The sequence below is a fragment of the Octopus bimaculoides genome, chromosome 21 (genome assembly GCF_046866305.1).
Source record: "Octopus bimaculoides isolate indiv1 chromosome 21, ASM4686630v1, whole genome shotgun sequence".
NCBI lineage: Eukaryota > Metazoa > Mollusca > Cephalopoda > Octopoda > Octopodidae > Octopus > Octopus bimaculoides.
Window position 1 is genome coordinate 22,411,894 of NC_142948.1, and position 18,726 is coordinate 22,430,619.

General features: G+C 36.7%; 1 protein-coding gene across 1 annotated transcript in view; it reads left to right on the top strand.

Moving 5' to 3' along the window:
• The window catches only part of LOC106876862 (monocarboxylate transporter 12-B), a 100,922-nt gene that overhangs the window by 34,210 nt on the left and 47,986 nt on the right, over nucleotides 1-18,726 (top strand). The window contains exon 3 of the mRNA XM_014925595.3: nucleotides 2,832-2,975. Within this exon, the coding sequence (XP_014781081.1) occupies nucleotides 2,832-2,975 (144 nt within the window). The remainder of the gene's footprint in view (nucleotides 1-2,831; nucleotides 2,976-18,726) is intronic.

Consider the following 18,726-nt stretch of genomic DNA (forward strand, 5'->3'; position numbering starts at 1 on the left):
TGTTGCAGCAGTTACCTTCCTTCCTGGTAGGTATATATACACAATTAAAACATTGGTTGTACGAGTTAGCTTTAAAGTTGAGTTAGAAATCTAAGCTGAGCACCCTTCGGATCATTGAAATTTGAATAAACACATTTCCAGTAAACATTCATCCTAATTCTTACCTGGCTGTATCTTATTTTCATGACAGTTATATCTGTTCTTAGTTTCATTAAGTTTGTAATGCATTGGACTTCGTCCCACCCACATATGCTACATAACTGTTTGACATTATTTGTGAACCGTCTATTACATTCATCAGTTATTTCAAGTGTCCAAGTAATAATCACCATCACTTTCAGTATCACTGTCCGATCCTACGCCGTTAAGGAAATTACTTTCACTCAGAGCACAGTCACTCTCAAGGTCAGAATCTGATGTGCAAGTTTCATCTTCAAGTTCTTCCAGAATATCCTCCAACTGACAGGGCATTACTTCACCCTCTCTCCACTTTGGCTTCATCATTCCAGCTTCCATTGTCCATCCATGTCCTTCTTCTGGTCTAGGCACCGAAGGCATTGCAATGCTTGCGAGCATCCATATCCTGATCTGGAAGATGCTTCATCGAACATGTTGTTTGATGACGTTTCTACATGGGGGGGGGGGGAAGTGAAGCGAGATCAGATTGCTTAGATTTTGTGAAATCATCCTTCCCAACGCACTTTTCTCGCAAGGTTGGGAACTGCAATTTAATTCACCTTTTTCGTCCTTTTGTTACCATACAGCACACATGTGAACCTCTCCAGTTCATTCATCACTTCCTCGTTGACTTCCCAAGATTCCCCTAACTTGGAGAATGCTTTCTGGAATGATTCATCTGTTTCAACAGCATTCAGCCCCTTCACTTCCCTTCCCTTTGAAGGCACTGGTACTATTGCACCTGGTGAAGGCATGATAACCCAGCAATGCAGAAGAGAGAACACGCATGGAAGACATATCCAGCTTGGTCACATCGATACAACGTTGTGTGATGCCCTTTCCAGGTTCAACCAGAATTTGAAGTCCTTCCAGTAATCTAGCATAGTGAAGTAAGATGAAAAATATGTCTGAATCAGGACTCCTCACACGAACGGATTTGCATCCCTGTTCTTTAGCATACATGCAATACAGGATCACACGAGTATCAATTTCTTGACAGAATGTGTTATGTCCATCTGATATCAACTGGTAAGCTTTTCCTTCACATATCAGTACCATCTCATGTCCAGTGTGAATGTCAGCAGACACCTCACTCCTCCAAGTTGTGAACAAAAGCTGAATGAACTGTGTTTTGTTCTCATCATTTGCAAGAAAGACTTCCCAGTCTTTCGGATGCTTTCTTTTCTCACCACTCAGGATGAGTTTGTCTTCAAAACCTTGTCTGTTTCGTTCCACCCCTTTTACAGAGTCTTCCTTGTACATGTCAGTACGAAATATGAGAGGTAGCAGGTGAAGAACAGATCCTAACACCTTACGAGATATTTCTCTGAATGTTTGTGGAATCTAATGCAAGCAATGGAACATTGCATTTCTATCCTCTATGATGAAGCTCTGTCTTAGATCAGGTAACTGTGCATCATCACATTTTTTACAACATGTTTGAAGCCTTTTTATATATCTGTTTTTGCTAAAAATTCGTCTGCCAATTCAATGCTGTATGGAACAGGCATCAATGAGTATGTCAACGGTTTGTCAAGGTCAAGTTTGCGATCAATCTGTGCTTGAGACTTCACTAGTAAGTGAAACGCTGTTTCCCTGCTGCTTGTACTCGACAACTTTGTTTTGATAAATTGAAACTTTCAGGAACTTGTGGGTGTATGCCATGGTTTTCAAATTTGGGTGTTTAATAGGATCAAAGAAACCATCCATCATTAGTCTGTTTTCAATGAAGTCTTCCTTTGCTAGCCCACCAGTCTCAGCAGTCAGGACATCCTTTGCAACGTCTGAAGCCAGAGCACCAGATGATAGATTGTACAACTTTCCATCATCTGGGATGCTGAAAGGGTTGTTGAAGCACTTAATAGCTGCAATGGTCCTTAAGACAAGTTTCTCGCTGGTCGCAATTTCATAGGGCGAAATCCCTATGTTGCAGTCCTTTGACTTCTTCATCAAACAATCCCGCTAGACAAAAAGTAGCCTAAAGTAATTTGACTCGTTCATTACCAAAGATGAACTAAAAGAACTAAAAGCAAGATTATGGCAGCATTCACCGACTTAAACAAGGAGACTGCCAAGAAAAGTTGCAGGAGATTCCGAAGTCGTCTGGAGGCCGTGGTTGAAGCCAATGGCGGGACTTCATTTGAACAGAAGAGGACAGCTCTGTGTGTTTGTATTACTCGCAACGAATTAATGGACTCAGGTCAGTGGTAGAAAGCATGTCCAAAGTGTTGCAGTCACTAGTTGAATTGGAGGAGTATTTTCTAAACGCAAAATGACTTTCCCTCAATCCCGTCATAGGACTTCCTCCACTCGAGGTTGTAGTGTGAACCACTTGCTTCCGGCCTCGTGAAGTCGGGTAGAAATGGGAAGGACATCTACTGCTATTTGGACATCTGAACACCATGACCAAATCCATGCTCCTGTCTCTCTTCCTCTCTCTCTCTCTCTCTCTCTCTCTCTCTCTCTCTCTCTCTCTCTCTCTTAATCTCTCTCTCTCTCTCTCTCTCTCTCTCTCTCTCTCTATCTATCTATTAATCTCTCTCTCTCTCTCTCTCTCTCTCTCTCTCATATATATATATATATATATATATATATATATATATATATATTTTACACATACAGACTCATCCATATCCTTTTCTTTATCTTTGCAGGTCCATTAGCCACTGTGCTATGTAACCGGTTCTCCTGTCGGATAGTCGCTATATTAGGAGGTATTATTCTGGCAATCGGTTTCCTCATTACCTCTAATGTCAACAAGATAGAATATCTTTACGTGAGTTTTGGACTTATAGGAGGTAAGTAGCGTTTGTTGATTAACTTAGAAACACTCGCTTGCACACACGCACAAACACACCAAATATATGATAAATTCAATTTAGAATAATTTACGAAGCTAAAAAACAAAAAAAAAAGGATGAAAGGCAAAGTTGACCTTGGCTAAATCGAAAATCAGAAAGTAGGCAGCCGGAAGAAATGCCACTATGCATTTTGTCCGACGTGTTAACGATTTGTGTGTAATGTGGTAATGTAGAAGGAGTTCGATTTGGGTATAAATTGGCTACTACAGCACTACAAATTGAAGTATTATGCAAATTTGATGCAAACATATGCAAACGCAGATGAAAAACTGCCTCTATTGAACCAATGGCGCCCACATCGACTTTGAAGAGGGAGAGAATAAAATTGTAATGTTTCGGGACGATTCTTGTAATCAAAGCCTTTTATGGTATTCATTTTTATGCCCTTTTATTTATTTAATTACACATTTATGAATTTTACAATTGTCTTCTTAGATGCCTCCATTCCCTTGATACTTCTTATCGCTGCCGTTTGGTGGCGCTGCTGTTGGTAATAATGTTTTGTTTGGTTTTGCTTTAATTTTTGTTTTTTTGTTTTCTGTTTAATGTTTCGACTTTCTTAAAAAAGATTGGTTTCCCTCCTGGGACCCAACTTCTATTTTTATTGACAGTCTGTATTGGGGATGAAATTTAAGTATATATTGGTAACTATATCTTCAAACATCTGCCATTATGTCTATATATGCTAATGCATGAACACACACACACACACACACACACACACACACACACACACACACACACACACTCACTCACACACGCACACACACACACACACAGATACACACACACACACACACACACACACACACACACACACATACATATATACACGTATGTATGTATAGAATTAGTATATTTTTATTGTTCTTTAGTTGGCAGAATATTACAAAGGTGACTCAGGGCCAAGTGTTCAGACATATTTGAGAAGCGTCATTCGCAAAACTTTCGCCCCTTAAAGTTTCATCAGAAACATTTAAGCATTCACACAGGAAGGCAATTACCAATGGGAAAACAAATGTATGGAGGGTGAAAATTCACGGGCTCCCACTACAAATAAAATTGTACACATTTTCTTTTCTCATTGGTATTTGCCAATGAGAATGCATAAATGTTTTTGTTTTCACAAATAAATTGCACTTCATGTTTGAGGCTCTGATGGAATTGTAAGGGGTTACTTAGGCATTCAACTATGATTTCAATTTCATAGTGGAAAGAGCAGTAAGCTAATTAAGTTCAAAAGATAATCCGTTATTCCTTTGCCATCTCTTTTCTTATTCCCACCCTGTACCCGTTTAACACTTCGTTTCACATGCATGCGTATAATGAGTTCTACACCAAAAGATTCCCTTCGGTTATAAATGACCAAGGGATTCAACCTAGAAATACCCCCCTCGCCCCCAACGCACAAGTCTAGGCAAGGTTGTTTACTGAAGACCAGCAGTCGCCGGTGCATACCAGCTTCCCCTCTCCAGGCCACCGATGTTATCCAAGGGAAAATCAAAGGCCAATACATCTTGGCACCAGTGGCGCTGCAACTCATTTCTACAGATGAGTGAACTGCAACAACGTGAAGGGGCTTGCTCAGGAACACAACACACAGTCCAGTCCGGGAATCAAACTCACCACCTAATGATTGTGAGACCAATGCTCTAACCACTGTGCCCCTTCTCTCCCACCTCTCTCTCTCTTTCACACACACACACATGCATATTCGCAGACATGTGTAATGTGGTGCATATGATCCATTATACACATCCCAACAACCCAAACGCACATCTGCTTTACTTTCACTGCCAGCAACACTACAGTCATCCTTCAACCATCATCACTATCAGCACCAGTACAGCAATCCCTTACACCATCGACAGTAATTCTGCAACTACCACCACCACCACCATCTCCGCTTGACGTGCGTCATTTAACACCGTTTAGCACCATGCAAAACCATTTTAAATGTGGGACAACTTCCAATAAAATACGAGCAGATGGTTAATTTGCTTTTAAAAGCCTTCTTCCCCACCCCCAGCAGCATCCTCTCGCCACCATCTGCTCACTTTTTTTTTATTGATCAGAGCTGAATTATTAAAAATTATAACACTTCTCAATGGTAAAAATGATTTTTACATTATTAAATCGGCCAAATGAGCTTTTAGGTGAGGTGTTGGTATTATTGTCACTTCAAACTTATTATTATTATTATTATAATTACTACTACTACTACTACTACTACTACTACTACTACTACTACTACTACTACTACTACTACTACTACTACTACTATTGGTGGTGAGCTGGCAGAATCGTTAGCACGCTGGGTGAAATGGTTAGCGGAATTTCGTCTGCCTTTCATCCTTTCGAGGTTGATAAAATAAGAATGGGATGAACACTGGGGTCGATGTAATCGACTTATCCCCTCCTTCAAAACTGCTGCCCTTGAGGCAAAATTTAAAACCATGATTACCATTCTCATGATTGAAGGCGTCGAGTTCGCAGAATCATTAACGTGTCGATAAAATGCTCAGCGGCATTTTTAATCTGGCTATTTGCGTTCCGAGTTCAAATACCATCCATATTGTTTTTCATCCTTTTGGGGTTGATAAGTAAAGAACCATTTAAGTAATAAGGCCGCTGTAATCGAATAACCCCACCCCGCTAAAAACTAATGGCCTTGTGCCAAAATTTGAAACCATTATTAATTAGGCAAGAAATCGACATGTAATCAAAGAAATCATTATTAAAACGGGAATAATTAATTTAACCATTTAACTAAATACTAAATAAATAGTTAAATAAATATATGATTTAAGAAACAGTTAATTGAATAAAGACTTTCTTAGAAAATCTAAACTATATCCTGTGTGGAGTTTATTTCCATTGGCATAATTCACAAAACTGTTTGAAATATAATATCAACGAAAGTTATGAGTAACGTTATTAGTAATACTGTATGCGTGTATGAGTTGTTTGTGCATAGTGTTTGGTGGTGGGAGAGATCTGAATGACTATAGAGGAAGTGAGATTGTCGCCATCGTCGAGGTGAATGTTGTCGTCAGCGTTGTTGTTTAATCCTTTATCATCTTTGACACATTAATGAGTTTCTTCGACTTGATACCGACCAGAAAAAGGGAATAATTCACTATCAGAGCCAAAACCTTGCTTAAGCACTGGCAAAAGAGTGTTCTGTTAAAGGCCCTACGAGACCAACGGTCAGTGGCGTGATTGATTTAAACACTACAATGGTTTTCAGAGTATATTTCAAGAAAAGGAGCGGTACTTCTTTCGACAGGCTTACGCACACTTTGCGTAGATTTTAATGGAATCAGAACCTGTGGTAGAAGACACCCAAAGTGCTATGTGTTGGGAGCGAACTTGAAACCAGAAAACCATGGCTTTTTACCAAATGTATTTCTGCCGTGAACATCTTGTCATTTTCCTGGTCACAGTGAATTAAAGAACACCTTATTCAATATTTTTTGCAGTCCTAAGGTGGCGAACTGGCAGAAACGTTAGCACTCCGGGCGAAATGTTTATCGTCATTTCGTCTGCCGTTACGTTCTTAGTTCAAATTCCACCGAGGTGGACTTTGCCATTCATCTTTTCGGGGTCGACAAATTAAGTACCAGTTACACACTGGGGTCGATGTAATCGATTTAATCCCTTTGTCTGTCCTTGTTTGTCCCCTCTATGTTTTGCCCCTTGTGGGCAAAACAGAAATAAGAAACGTTAACTCGCCGGGCGGAATGCTTAGCGGTATTTCGTCTGCCGTTACGTTCTGAGGTCAAATTCAGATGAGGTCGACTTTGCCTTTCATCATTTCAAAGTTGATAGATTAAGTGTCAGTTAGGTACTGTGGTCGATCTAATCGACTGGCCCCTTCTACCATAATTTCGGGCCTTGTGCCTTGAAGAGAAAAGAATATTTTTGTATTTCTTAAATAGAAGGTAGTGATGTGAAGAAAATTTGGCTTCTATTTCTACGAGATTGAGCAACAGTGTCGAGGAACACTAACTAGATCATGTCATGAAGGTAGAAGAGAAATTCCATCCAAACTGATGAAATCGGTTGATTAATATTGTTGCGGTTGTCGTGGCTGCTTATCCACCCACGCATCCCTATATATATATATATATATATATATATATATATATATATATATAATAATAATAATAATATAATATAGGATATAATTTATCCTATATAATATAGGATAAAATCTTTATAAGAATTTATCAAGTAGTCAGCGGGAAAACCTCATAATGAAAAAAAATTCATCATTTTTTTCCATAAATATATAATTTATATAAAGGGCATTAACTGTGTAGTAATGTCTCACGCTTCGAGGGACTAAATAAGTAAAAAACTACCAAAAAATAAGCAACATATTTACCGAAAGCGAGGGAATGCAGCATTCCCTCGCTTTCGGTAAATATGTTGCTTATTTTTTGGTAGTTTTTTACTTATTTAGTCCCTCGAAGCGTGAGACATTACTACACAGTTAATGCCCTTTATATAAATTATATATTTATGGAAAAAAATGATGAATTATGGTAGAAGGGGCCAGTCGATTAGATCGACCACAGTACCTAACTGACACTTAATCTATCAACTTTGAAATGATGAAAGGCAAAGTCGACCTCATCTGAATTTGACCTCAGAACGTAACGGCAGACGAAATACCGCTAAGCATTCCGCCCGGCGAGTTAACGTTTCTTATTTCTGTTTTGCCCACAAGGGGCAAAACATAGAGGGGACAAACAAGGACAGACAAAGGGATTAAATCGATTACATCGACCCCAGTGTGTAACTGGTACTTAATTTGTCGACCCCGAAAAGATGAATGGCAAAGTCCACCTCGGTGGAATTTGAACTAAGAACGTAACGGCAGACGAAATGACGATAAACATTTCGCCCGGAGTGCTAACGTTTCTGCCAGTTCGCCACCTTAGGACTGCAAAAAATATTGAATAAGGTGTTCTTTAATTCACTGTGACCAGGAAAATGACAAGATGTTCACGGCAGAAATACATTTGGTAAAAAGCCATGGTTTTCTGGTTTCAAGTTCGCTCCCAACACATAGCACTTTGGGTGTCTTCTACCACAGGTTCTGATTCCATTAAAATCTACGCAAAGTGTGCGTAAGCCTGTCGAAAGAAGTACCGCTCCTTTTCTTGAAATATACTCTGAAAACCATTGTAGTGTTTAAATCAATCACGCCACTGACCGTTGGTCTCGTAGGGCCTTTAACAGAACACTCTTTTGCCAGTGCTTAAGCAAGGTTTTGGCTCTGATAGTGAATTATTCCCTTTTTCTGGTCGGTATCAAGTCGAAGAAACTCATTAATGTGTCAAAGATGATAAAGGATTAAACAACAACGCTGACGACAACATTCACCTCGACGATGGCGACAATCTCACTTCCTCTATAGTCATTCAGATCTCTCCCACCACCAAACACTATGCACAAACAACTCATACACGCATACAGTATTACTAATAACGTTACTCATAACTTATTTAGTCCCTCGAAGCGTGAGGCATTACTACACAGTTAATGCCCTTTATATAAGTCTGGCTGTACAGCCTTTTTGTTTGTTTATTTCACTGTTTCGTTTTCCTGTCTTGTTTTCCGTCCGCCACTACCCTCCACGAAAACAATTTAATTTGTGTTCGTGGGAAGAACCATTTTAACGATGCGTACTGCTTTAATTCTTCGAAACGCCGGAGTTTTAATGGTGGCAGCTGATGAAGGGGATGTTTCTTTGTGGCCTGCTTGTTTGTTGCACCTTGTGTTACCATTTTGTCCTTGTTCTTTTGCCACGTCATGTACCCAGTTATGTATCTATATGTACATGTGGATGAACGTATATACATACATGTACATATATATGCATATACTCATATATTGTTTGTATATATATATATATATATATATACGTAGACAGGATGCGGCAAAAGAGCCTCTTGCATTTGAAGGTTAACAAATGTTTCAACAGCAAACGCTCAGTGTGCATCAGTCCAATAACTAAAGCTAACGGCAGTAAAAGATTAGCAAGGTGAAGACACCATTACAATATGTCTAACATCACTAGTGCCAAATGGTATGGTTTTCTGTCGAACCCTGTATATACATATATATATACACACACACACACACACACACACACACACACTCACATATATATGTATATAGTTACATGTATACAATATATGTATATAGTTTCATGTATATATAATATATGTATATAGTTACGTATATATATATATATATATATACACATATATATATGTACAGGGTGCGGCTGACATAACGCCCTTTTGCATTTGAGTTTTGTAATTTCTAATTGAGTTTCCTTTTTATTTCTTAAATCTTCTGCGATTTTTTTCATTAGTTTATTATTCGATTCTTTAAGTGATGCAATACATATGTGTTCAATAAAAATTTACTTAATAAACACTTATATAGTATAAAAGTTATTAAATGCAAAAGGCGTTACTTCTGCCGCACTATGTAGATTTATGTTAACATATAAAAAGAAAATACGTGTATTTATGTATATAGATGTATGTATATATGTATTGTACACATATATATTTGCACGTATCTACACACACACACACACACACACACACACACACACACACACACACGCACATATATATTGTATAACATTCATATCGCCACTTAACCAGTCCATTCCATACACGACCAACATATTTTAATCCTTGTTCTTAACAAAGTACAAAAACACCACAGTCATATTCCTGTACTAGTGTAAATATATTTATTCCTATTATTGAGATATCATTCAACGATGTTTAACCTAATTTACCATATTTTAAAACTGTTACTTTAATTTCTCAACTGTTCTGGTGTTGTATATTGTAGATAAAGCTAGAGGGAGGGGAGTTTTATATTTACGAATCTTGTTTCATGAAGAAGAAAACCGTCTGAAAGACAAATATAGAAAACAAAAACAGAGTGAACGTCTACACACACACACACACACACACACCGCACACACAATACACATATGTATTGTATAACGTACATATATTTTATATAAAATATACGTAATATATGCACTGTATGTAATATATATGTGTGTGTTTGTGTGTATTTATATATTACATGCATATATGTATGTAGGTATACAAACACACTCACACACGTTTGTATTGCATGGGAGAGAAAGAGAGAAAGAAAGAGAAAGAGGGGGAGATTTTGACAATAATTTTGTTGATTTAACCCTTGTTTTTGATTTGGTTTCTCATTTTTTAAGGTGTTTTCTTTATTTTCTAATTTTATTTTGCTGCATTTTATTTTCTGACACTTTATATTTTCTACCTCGATAGTTACAAAAATAATACGAAACAGAACAGACTAAACACACACACACACACAAAGAGAGAGAGAGAGAGAGAGAGAGAGAGAGAGAGAGAGAGAGAGAGAGAGAGAGAGACGGCGGAGGACTCTCAGCCAAATTGTTTGGTAGTAGAATAAGAGATTAAATTCTCGCACATTAAATAACACCTCATAGAAGATACGAACAAATAAATGAGAGAGATTTATTCAATTCAAAATTCTACTTGGCCTGCATGATGAGCAGTGTTCGTTACTTTAAGACTTTAAGATGAGCAGTGTTGGTTACTTTAAGATGAGCAGTGTTGGTTAGATCTTTCTACTATACGCTACTTTGTAACCAGAATGGTGACTCTCCCCAAATAAGCGTAACGTACATCTTTGTAAACCCAAAACAAACAATTAAGAATTGCACAATGTTGTTTATTTCTCACCGACACAGAACACACTTCTCGTGTTAGTCACATTAAGTATGGTGGCCATTTAAGTTACTACCGTCTACAGTCTATCTTGAATAAGCCAGACTGGAAGATGTATCACACCGCCATTTAAAAGCATCAGTCGTGGGTCGGTACTTCACTCACATATAACTCTTCTAGTATGTTATCAATAATGCATCTATCTATCTATCTATCTATCTGTCTGTCTGTTTATACGTGCGTACGTATATATATGTATGTATGAATGTATGTGTGCGTGTGTGTGTGTGTAACATTTTGTAAAGACACTTTGTTATCTGGAAACGTCGAAAGTATTTCGTACTTTACAGACAAGGAAGTAATATTTCGAACGCACCATAGCCGTCAAAACAGTAGAAAGATTGGATATTTCCCACGGGCTGGTAACTTTTTCCGTCTCATAAGGGTAAATACCCAATCTTTCTACTATTTTCACGGGTATAGTGCGTTCGGAATATTGCCTTCTTGTCTGTAATATATATATATATATATATATATATATATTCTTAGGCAATGCGAGACTAATAACCTGGTGTAAAACTCAATATACGTATGCTTTAGAGTAAAATGTTAGACGAGTATAGAGCGGCAATAAGAAAACGAGATGAAAAACGGAAAACGGTTATATTATGGACTTCATTATCTTACAGCTGGTTCTGCTACAAGACGTAGTGCACTTCTACGAGTGTGTCAATAACATCTTATGGCTCCATTTTCATCTCATTTCCTTATATATATATATATATATATATATATATATATATATATATATATATATATATATCGGAAATTTTGATTGCACCTAAATTTGAAAAACTTTTAATTGTTTTTAAATAAATTTATTTACATATGTACCAAACTTGTTTCAACAATATTTTTGGTTTCAATGGTAAAAATTTAAAATTATGAATTAGAAAAACATGTTTAGAAGTTTCAATATTATGAAATATGATTTCATATTATTCATAACATTCAATGACGTTTAAATCATATTTCATATTATTGAAACTTGTAACCATTGAAACTTTTAAACATGTTTCTCTAATTCATTACTTTAAATTTTTACCATTGAGAAACAAAAAGTATTGTTGAAACTAGTTTGGTATGTATGTATGTATGTATGTATGTATGTATGTATGTATGTATGTATGTATTCAAAACTAATTACAAGTCTTTCAAACTTAGGTGCATTTTCAGCAACAAATTTTCCAATATTTTTTCCTGCATAGAAATACACCTCCTCTATTATATACATAACGATATATTCATTCATAAACTCACATGTGTCCCTGTAAACGTATCTAATAAAGCTCTATGTAAACATAGCCTTTGGCAGCTGTTAACAAATTAAATCAATGTTAATGAATTCTTAATTATTTCTAATTAATTAATCTATTTTATTTAACCACATGCAGCAACACGCTTTATTTAGAATCATCGCATGTAATAACAAAATATGTAACAGAGTCCACTTATCCAAACGTGTCCACAGCATTTTGTTTATATGTTAATATTTTATTTCCCAGCGTCGAAGCTCCTATATTAATTTATTTATTTAACTGTTTATATTTTACTCAGACATGTATGGATATTTTGACGTATGTCCCAGAAGTGTTATCCGTATTAAATCTATTGTATCTGTAGTGTAATCGTAGAATGAAAAATATAGTCATTACGTGAGCAATAAGATCTATATGGGTCACCTAAGTCACTCACAAAACATTTTGCGTGTGATAATAGAGTAACCTTGTTTTTTGTTTTATCATTTTTCGAAATCTTCAAATACATATTGGGGCGGTCTTTGAGGCCGGTGTGTCATTGACAGAGAGAAATACTGTACATCCGATACATTTTTCTGGTGAAAAACTGGTGTTTAGCAGCTCATGAAGTGGGGGAAATTACATAGCAACAGTATACAGACAATACTGAAATGAGACAATGGGATGCGGTTGTGTGAACACTGACGATTTGGCACGACTTTTGGTGTCAGTACATTTTCGCAGCCGATTTTGGTGTCGGTACTTTTTGGCACTGGAAGCAAACACACACACATGCAGAAATATATATACATACAGATAGAAGTAGTGAGGGAGAGGGTGAAGAAGAAAGAGAGAGACGGTAGAATTTATTAATTGGACATGATTGACATAAACACTTTCCATCTCACACACATAAAGCGAGAAAGAGGTAGATAGACAGAGATAGAAGGGGAGAAAAAGAAAAGGAGAAAAAACAGGGAGAGACAGAGACGGGATAGGAGAGAACGAGAAAGAGAGAAGCGTTAAAACGTCTGAGGTCAAATAGGTCAGTGTCGAATCTACGACGCCAAATAAGCATCGCCAAAACAGCTGTGCCAAAACGTTTCATACTAAACTCCAGTGATTCTGGTGATCAGCCATCGGTCTGTAAGGTACGATAAAAATGCTTTGTAGTAATATTTCACTCACTACTTATCAGCAATTCACCAAGTGTATTTACCTACAGCTAATTATGAGAATTAGAAATTATCATTTTAGTTTAGTTACTAACGAATTAATGAACAACTGTAATCTCGAGTCGCCCTAAATCCCTTCAATGAAATTATGTGGATGAAAACTGCATGGTAGCGCTCCTGATGATTGTACATGTAATTCAAAAAGTACAGCTTTGTCCTCGCGCTAATTTTGCTTGAGAGTACAAATGTCTGTGGAATACTCAGCCATATATGCAGTAAGCCTTTAGTGTTTAAACAGGCCATATCTGACCCCAAATATTAACTCTACGATATCATTCTAAAAATCAACAGTTAGCTCATCAAAATCTCAAAGCTTCAAGATAATGCAGGATTAATTGAAAGCAATGTGAATAACAAAAACATTACATTTGACAGAATAATGTGAAAGCTAAAAAGTTAATGCAGAAGCAAGTAAATCAATTGATTTGGATAAGTGAATCATCTTCGTCGATCAACGGAGATCCACCACCATTTTCACTTAACCAGGTCTTTTTTCGGTATTGCTTTGTAAATTTTTCGTTCTTTTTGCCGGGAGATGTGTAAATGCTGTGTGTGTGTGTGTGTGTGTGTGTGTGTGTGTGTGTGTGTGTGTGCGCGTGTGCGTTTGCGTGTAATGGTACCCTTAATTAATCAATTGGCCATTCCCATGACAACAATAATAGGTCTTAGTGTTACTGAGTTAATTCTTCAGAAATGGCCAGCTACTGCTGCTAGACGCAAATTTCAATGTAACAGCAACCGACTAATTCTTATATTATTTACTTGGAGTTTCAAGTCCCATCTGACTGTAAACACAAACTGAGCTTCCTTGGATAGAGGAACTTGACACTAAATAATGAACCAACCATTTGACGGTTCGGCAAGTGGAATTGAAATTGAAGATTAAATATCCTGTCTACTTCCCCTAACGGTAATAATGATAATAATAATAATCCTTTCTACTAAAGGCACAAGGCATGAAATTTTCGGGGAGGGGTCGAGTCGATTACATCGACCCCAGTGTTTCACTGGCACTTAATTTATCGTCTCCAAATGGATGAAAGGCAAAGTCGACCCCGTCGGAATTTGAACTCAGAACGTTAAGACGGACGAAATGCAGCGGAGCATTTCACCCTGCGTGCTAACGAGTCTGCCAGCTCACTGCCTTAGTAGTAGTAGTAGTGGTAGTAGTAGTAGTAGTAGTAGTAGTAGTAGTAGTAGTAGTAGTAGCAGTAGTTGTAGTAGTTGTAGTTGTAGTAGTAGTAGTTGTAGTACAAGGATGGCGGACGAGGATACATTACATTTACAAAACGCAAAAAGGAAGGAAGTTTACTTTAAAACAAATACGAGAAAACAGTTATGGAAAATAGCATATAAGAAAAGGGAATTGAAACATCCACAATAAGGGGTTGCTATCTGGGATCAAAGAGAAAATTCACAAACTTTTGATTCTCCCTTCATGCAAGTGCCCCTCTTTGCAATGCTCTCCGGGTCAATGGTGTGCTGAGAGGTTGGCTCATTCACTGATCCCATTCATGCCAACTTTCACCCTCCCCTACCTCTCGGCAAATTTACTGCCGATCAGTACGTACATCTTAATTCTAAATTTTCCCCCCTCGTAGTGGTAAGTGAAGAAGTTAATGGGGCAGCTTGAACGAAGAGGAGTATCCCTTTCTTCAGTCCCTTTAATCATGTCTACAGTACTTCTTTCCACAGTAGTCAACAGACAGAGGAAGACAAAGGATTGATACTTCTGATGAATCTATCTGATCCACATTTTACCCTTCATACTACAGCATAACTCCTCGTGTCATCAAAGGTCGAGCATTAATCGAGGGCGTGTAGAAGGATTTTGCTGCTGATAGTACTTTAAATAAGCCCCCGGTTGACGGCACACAAGTTTCTTATTTCTTTACTACCCACAAGGGGCTACACACAGAGGGGACAAACAAGGACAGATAAACGAATTAAGTCGATTACATCGACCCCAGTGCGTAACTGGTACTTATTTAATCGACCCCGAAAGGATGAAAGGTAAAGTCAACCTCGGCGGAATTTGAACTCAGAACGTAGCGGCAGACGAAAAACCGCAAAGCATTTCGCCCGGCGTGTTAACGCTTCTGCCAGCTCGCCGCCTTACGGCACACAAGTTTCTGTACAGTATATTCCGAACCAGCGATACCTCTCTTTTAACAATTCCAAGCCTTCGGGGAGTTCTCCATAGTACTCTGTTGAAAATTCTCGCAGCAAATAATTCAGTTAATTGTTGTCGGTTAAAGGCCACCAGCACCTCCGAGAAAGTTATCATTTGTACCCACTCTAATTATAGAATATATCCACTAACTATATTTACCGATTGTTAGAGAACTATGTACCTCAGGCAACATTCCAGATGTACCCCAGGTACACAATAATCGAAAGAAAAACAAGATTGTCAAACCTGGAATATTTGATCAAGGGCAAGCAGAATCGCGTCTTGTATTGTGCTTAACGATAACAACAACAACAAAGAAAGAAACACTGAATAATGAAATCCTACACACATTATATCTCAGAATCAAAACCAGAAAAACGCCAATACACAAGATGGTCACGGTTAGAACACATTTGGTCATAGATCTGCTCAGTCATGTCCAATCTCAGGTTACATATATATTGACAAATATATAAACAATTCTATTCAAAACACTGTAAAATGCAGTAATAATTATATGCTCAGTCATTTTGATCTGTTTGACACAGTTTCCTTTGTAAGAGGCGTTTAAACCCGAAATATGAAAAGAAATACAAGGTAAAAATGTAAGCAATGTAAGCAATTGTTCGTTTTGCTCCTGTTTACAGACCTTTGTTACCATATTTAAGCAGGAGTGGCATCTGTGAACCCGACTAAATAATTTTATGTTTATCAGCGGACAGATTCTTCAGATCTAGAAAATTTATTCACTTTTCACTATTTCCGTCTCAATGGATTATTAGCTAATCTCAAATATCGAACAGATTAATTTGTCTTTTTAAAATAAACACTGATGGAATATAGATGACCCTTTATTGAAACAATCTCCACCCGTTGACGTCATTCAGGGGTCATACAGTAGCTTTGTTATCTGTATTATCATCTGGTGATAGGTGTACTTCTAGGTCTTCCTCTATTTAAGGGTATGGTTGGGAAGTTAAGAAAGTTTTGTTTATGTGCAATCACGTGGTTCCGGGTTCTTTTAATGTAATCTCTAGTTAGTCGAGCGACCGCGTACTACTTCCATCATTGGCTCGAGATGATGATGATTACGATGGTCATAGCAGTGATGAACATGATGATGATGATGTACATATTGTGAAGATGATAATAAAGAAACTTGTAGTGAACAGGGTGAGGATAATAGTAACAAAAAGGGTGAAGATGACGATGAAACGGTAGTTCCGAACATGATAAAATATGTCAATGACGGTGACTACAATAAATATGATTGGTTAACTTCATTTCATTGATTCTTTACTCTTTTACCTTTTTACTTGTTTCAGTCATTTGACTGCGGCCATGCTGAAGCACCACCTTTAGTCGAGCAAATCGACCCCAGGACTTATTCTTTGTAAGCCTAGTACTTATTCTATCGGTCGCTTTTGCGAACCGCTAAGTTACGGGGACATAAACATACCACCATCGGTTGTCAAGCGATGTTGGGGGGACAAACACACTCACACACAAACATATATATATATACATATATACGACAGGCTTCTTTCAGTTTCCGTCTACCAAATCCACTCACAAAGCTTTGGTCGCCCAAGGTTCCACGCAGTGGGAATCAGCCCGGAACCATGTGGTTCGTAACCAAGCTGCTTACCACACAGCCACTCCTGAACAATCTGTTTTGCAATCTGAATGATGCGTCTTGTCTGTCTGTCTGTCTCTTCCTCTCTCCACGCACACACACATAAATTTAAGTCATGGTATATGGATTCAAGTAAACCGGTAATACTCCTTAACCTATCATTCTCCAAACCATAGGATATATTATACGATACAAGGGGAAAAGATATGGAGTGAATAAAGTCATAAATGACAGAGAAATAGTTTGATGACATTTTATTTAACAATAACAAAATTCAAATATCACGAGAAATTGTTTCGTAACTTTAAAACATGTAAATAACTTATAATGTTATATTTAATGATAAATAAATTACTTACATGTCTGTGTTAATGCAAAATGCAAAACAATTTTTCAAAATAATGCAGAGTTTAAGTTACGACCTCAGGCGAAAGAAAGTCTTTGTTAAATACTAAATTCTCGACGTAACATTACAATAATGCAAAATCAATATTCAAAAGATTATGGAAGACAATAAAATTGATATACAATAATAAGACGTTTGTTTAATAAATGGAAGGGAATTCTAATAATATAACTAAAAAGTAACTAAGTAAATATTACTAGTACAATAAAAGAACAGATATATATTACTAAAAACTACGAAATAAGAGATCGTAAAAATAGAGAAAATGATAATAATAACAATTATTATTATTATTATTATTATTATTATTATTATTATTAGTATTATTATTATTACAACAAATTAAAATGAAATAAAAGTACGTAGAGATAATATTTACGAAATATAGGGATTGATATCAAGAAAAATATATGAATGATATCAAATTTTAAAAGTTTAGAAATTCGAAGATATAAGTAAATATTTTAACAGAATTCATAGAAAGTATTGAAGACAATGAGAATAAGTTTAATATAAATCAATGGAACAGTTTTCTAAGATGACAAGGGAGATTAATTAAGATATTAAGAAATAATTATTAGATAATTTTGCTACAAAGAGAGGAAATTCATATACTTATTGAGACAGAATGTAGAGATTAATATCAACAAGAAAAATATTAAATTAAAGATTAAAGGTTCAAATATACAAGTAAATAGCGAATAGGTTATAATGTAAGATAAGATTAATATAATCTAGTATTATAGATTAAGATAGATTAAAGCATAGAAGGTAAATATAAGAAATAACAATATTAATATGCATACATTAAATATTCTGTAAAATACATAATTATAGTTATAATACAGGTAAATACACTAAAAAAATATCTATCTATCTATCTATCTATCTATCTATCTATCTATCTATCTATCTATATCTATCTATATATATATATATATATATATAGAGAGAGAGAGAGTGTAGTATATTGCCACTTAAGTGTGGCTGACCCCTAGGGGTGGATGTTACTGTTGCTTTTAGCCCCAGGAGGATATCTCCAGCTGGCTTATCGACACACTACTGTGTCCTGTTTGCCAAGGGAAGTTATCCCTCCCATCATGATCTGTAGCACGAACGGACCCGGGTTTCAGGGTTATTTCCCTTCGTCAGCGTCCGA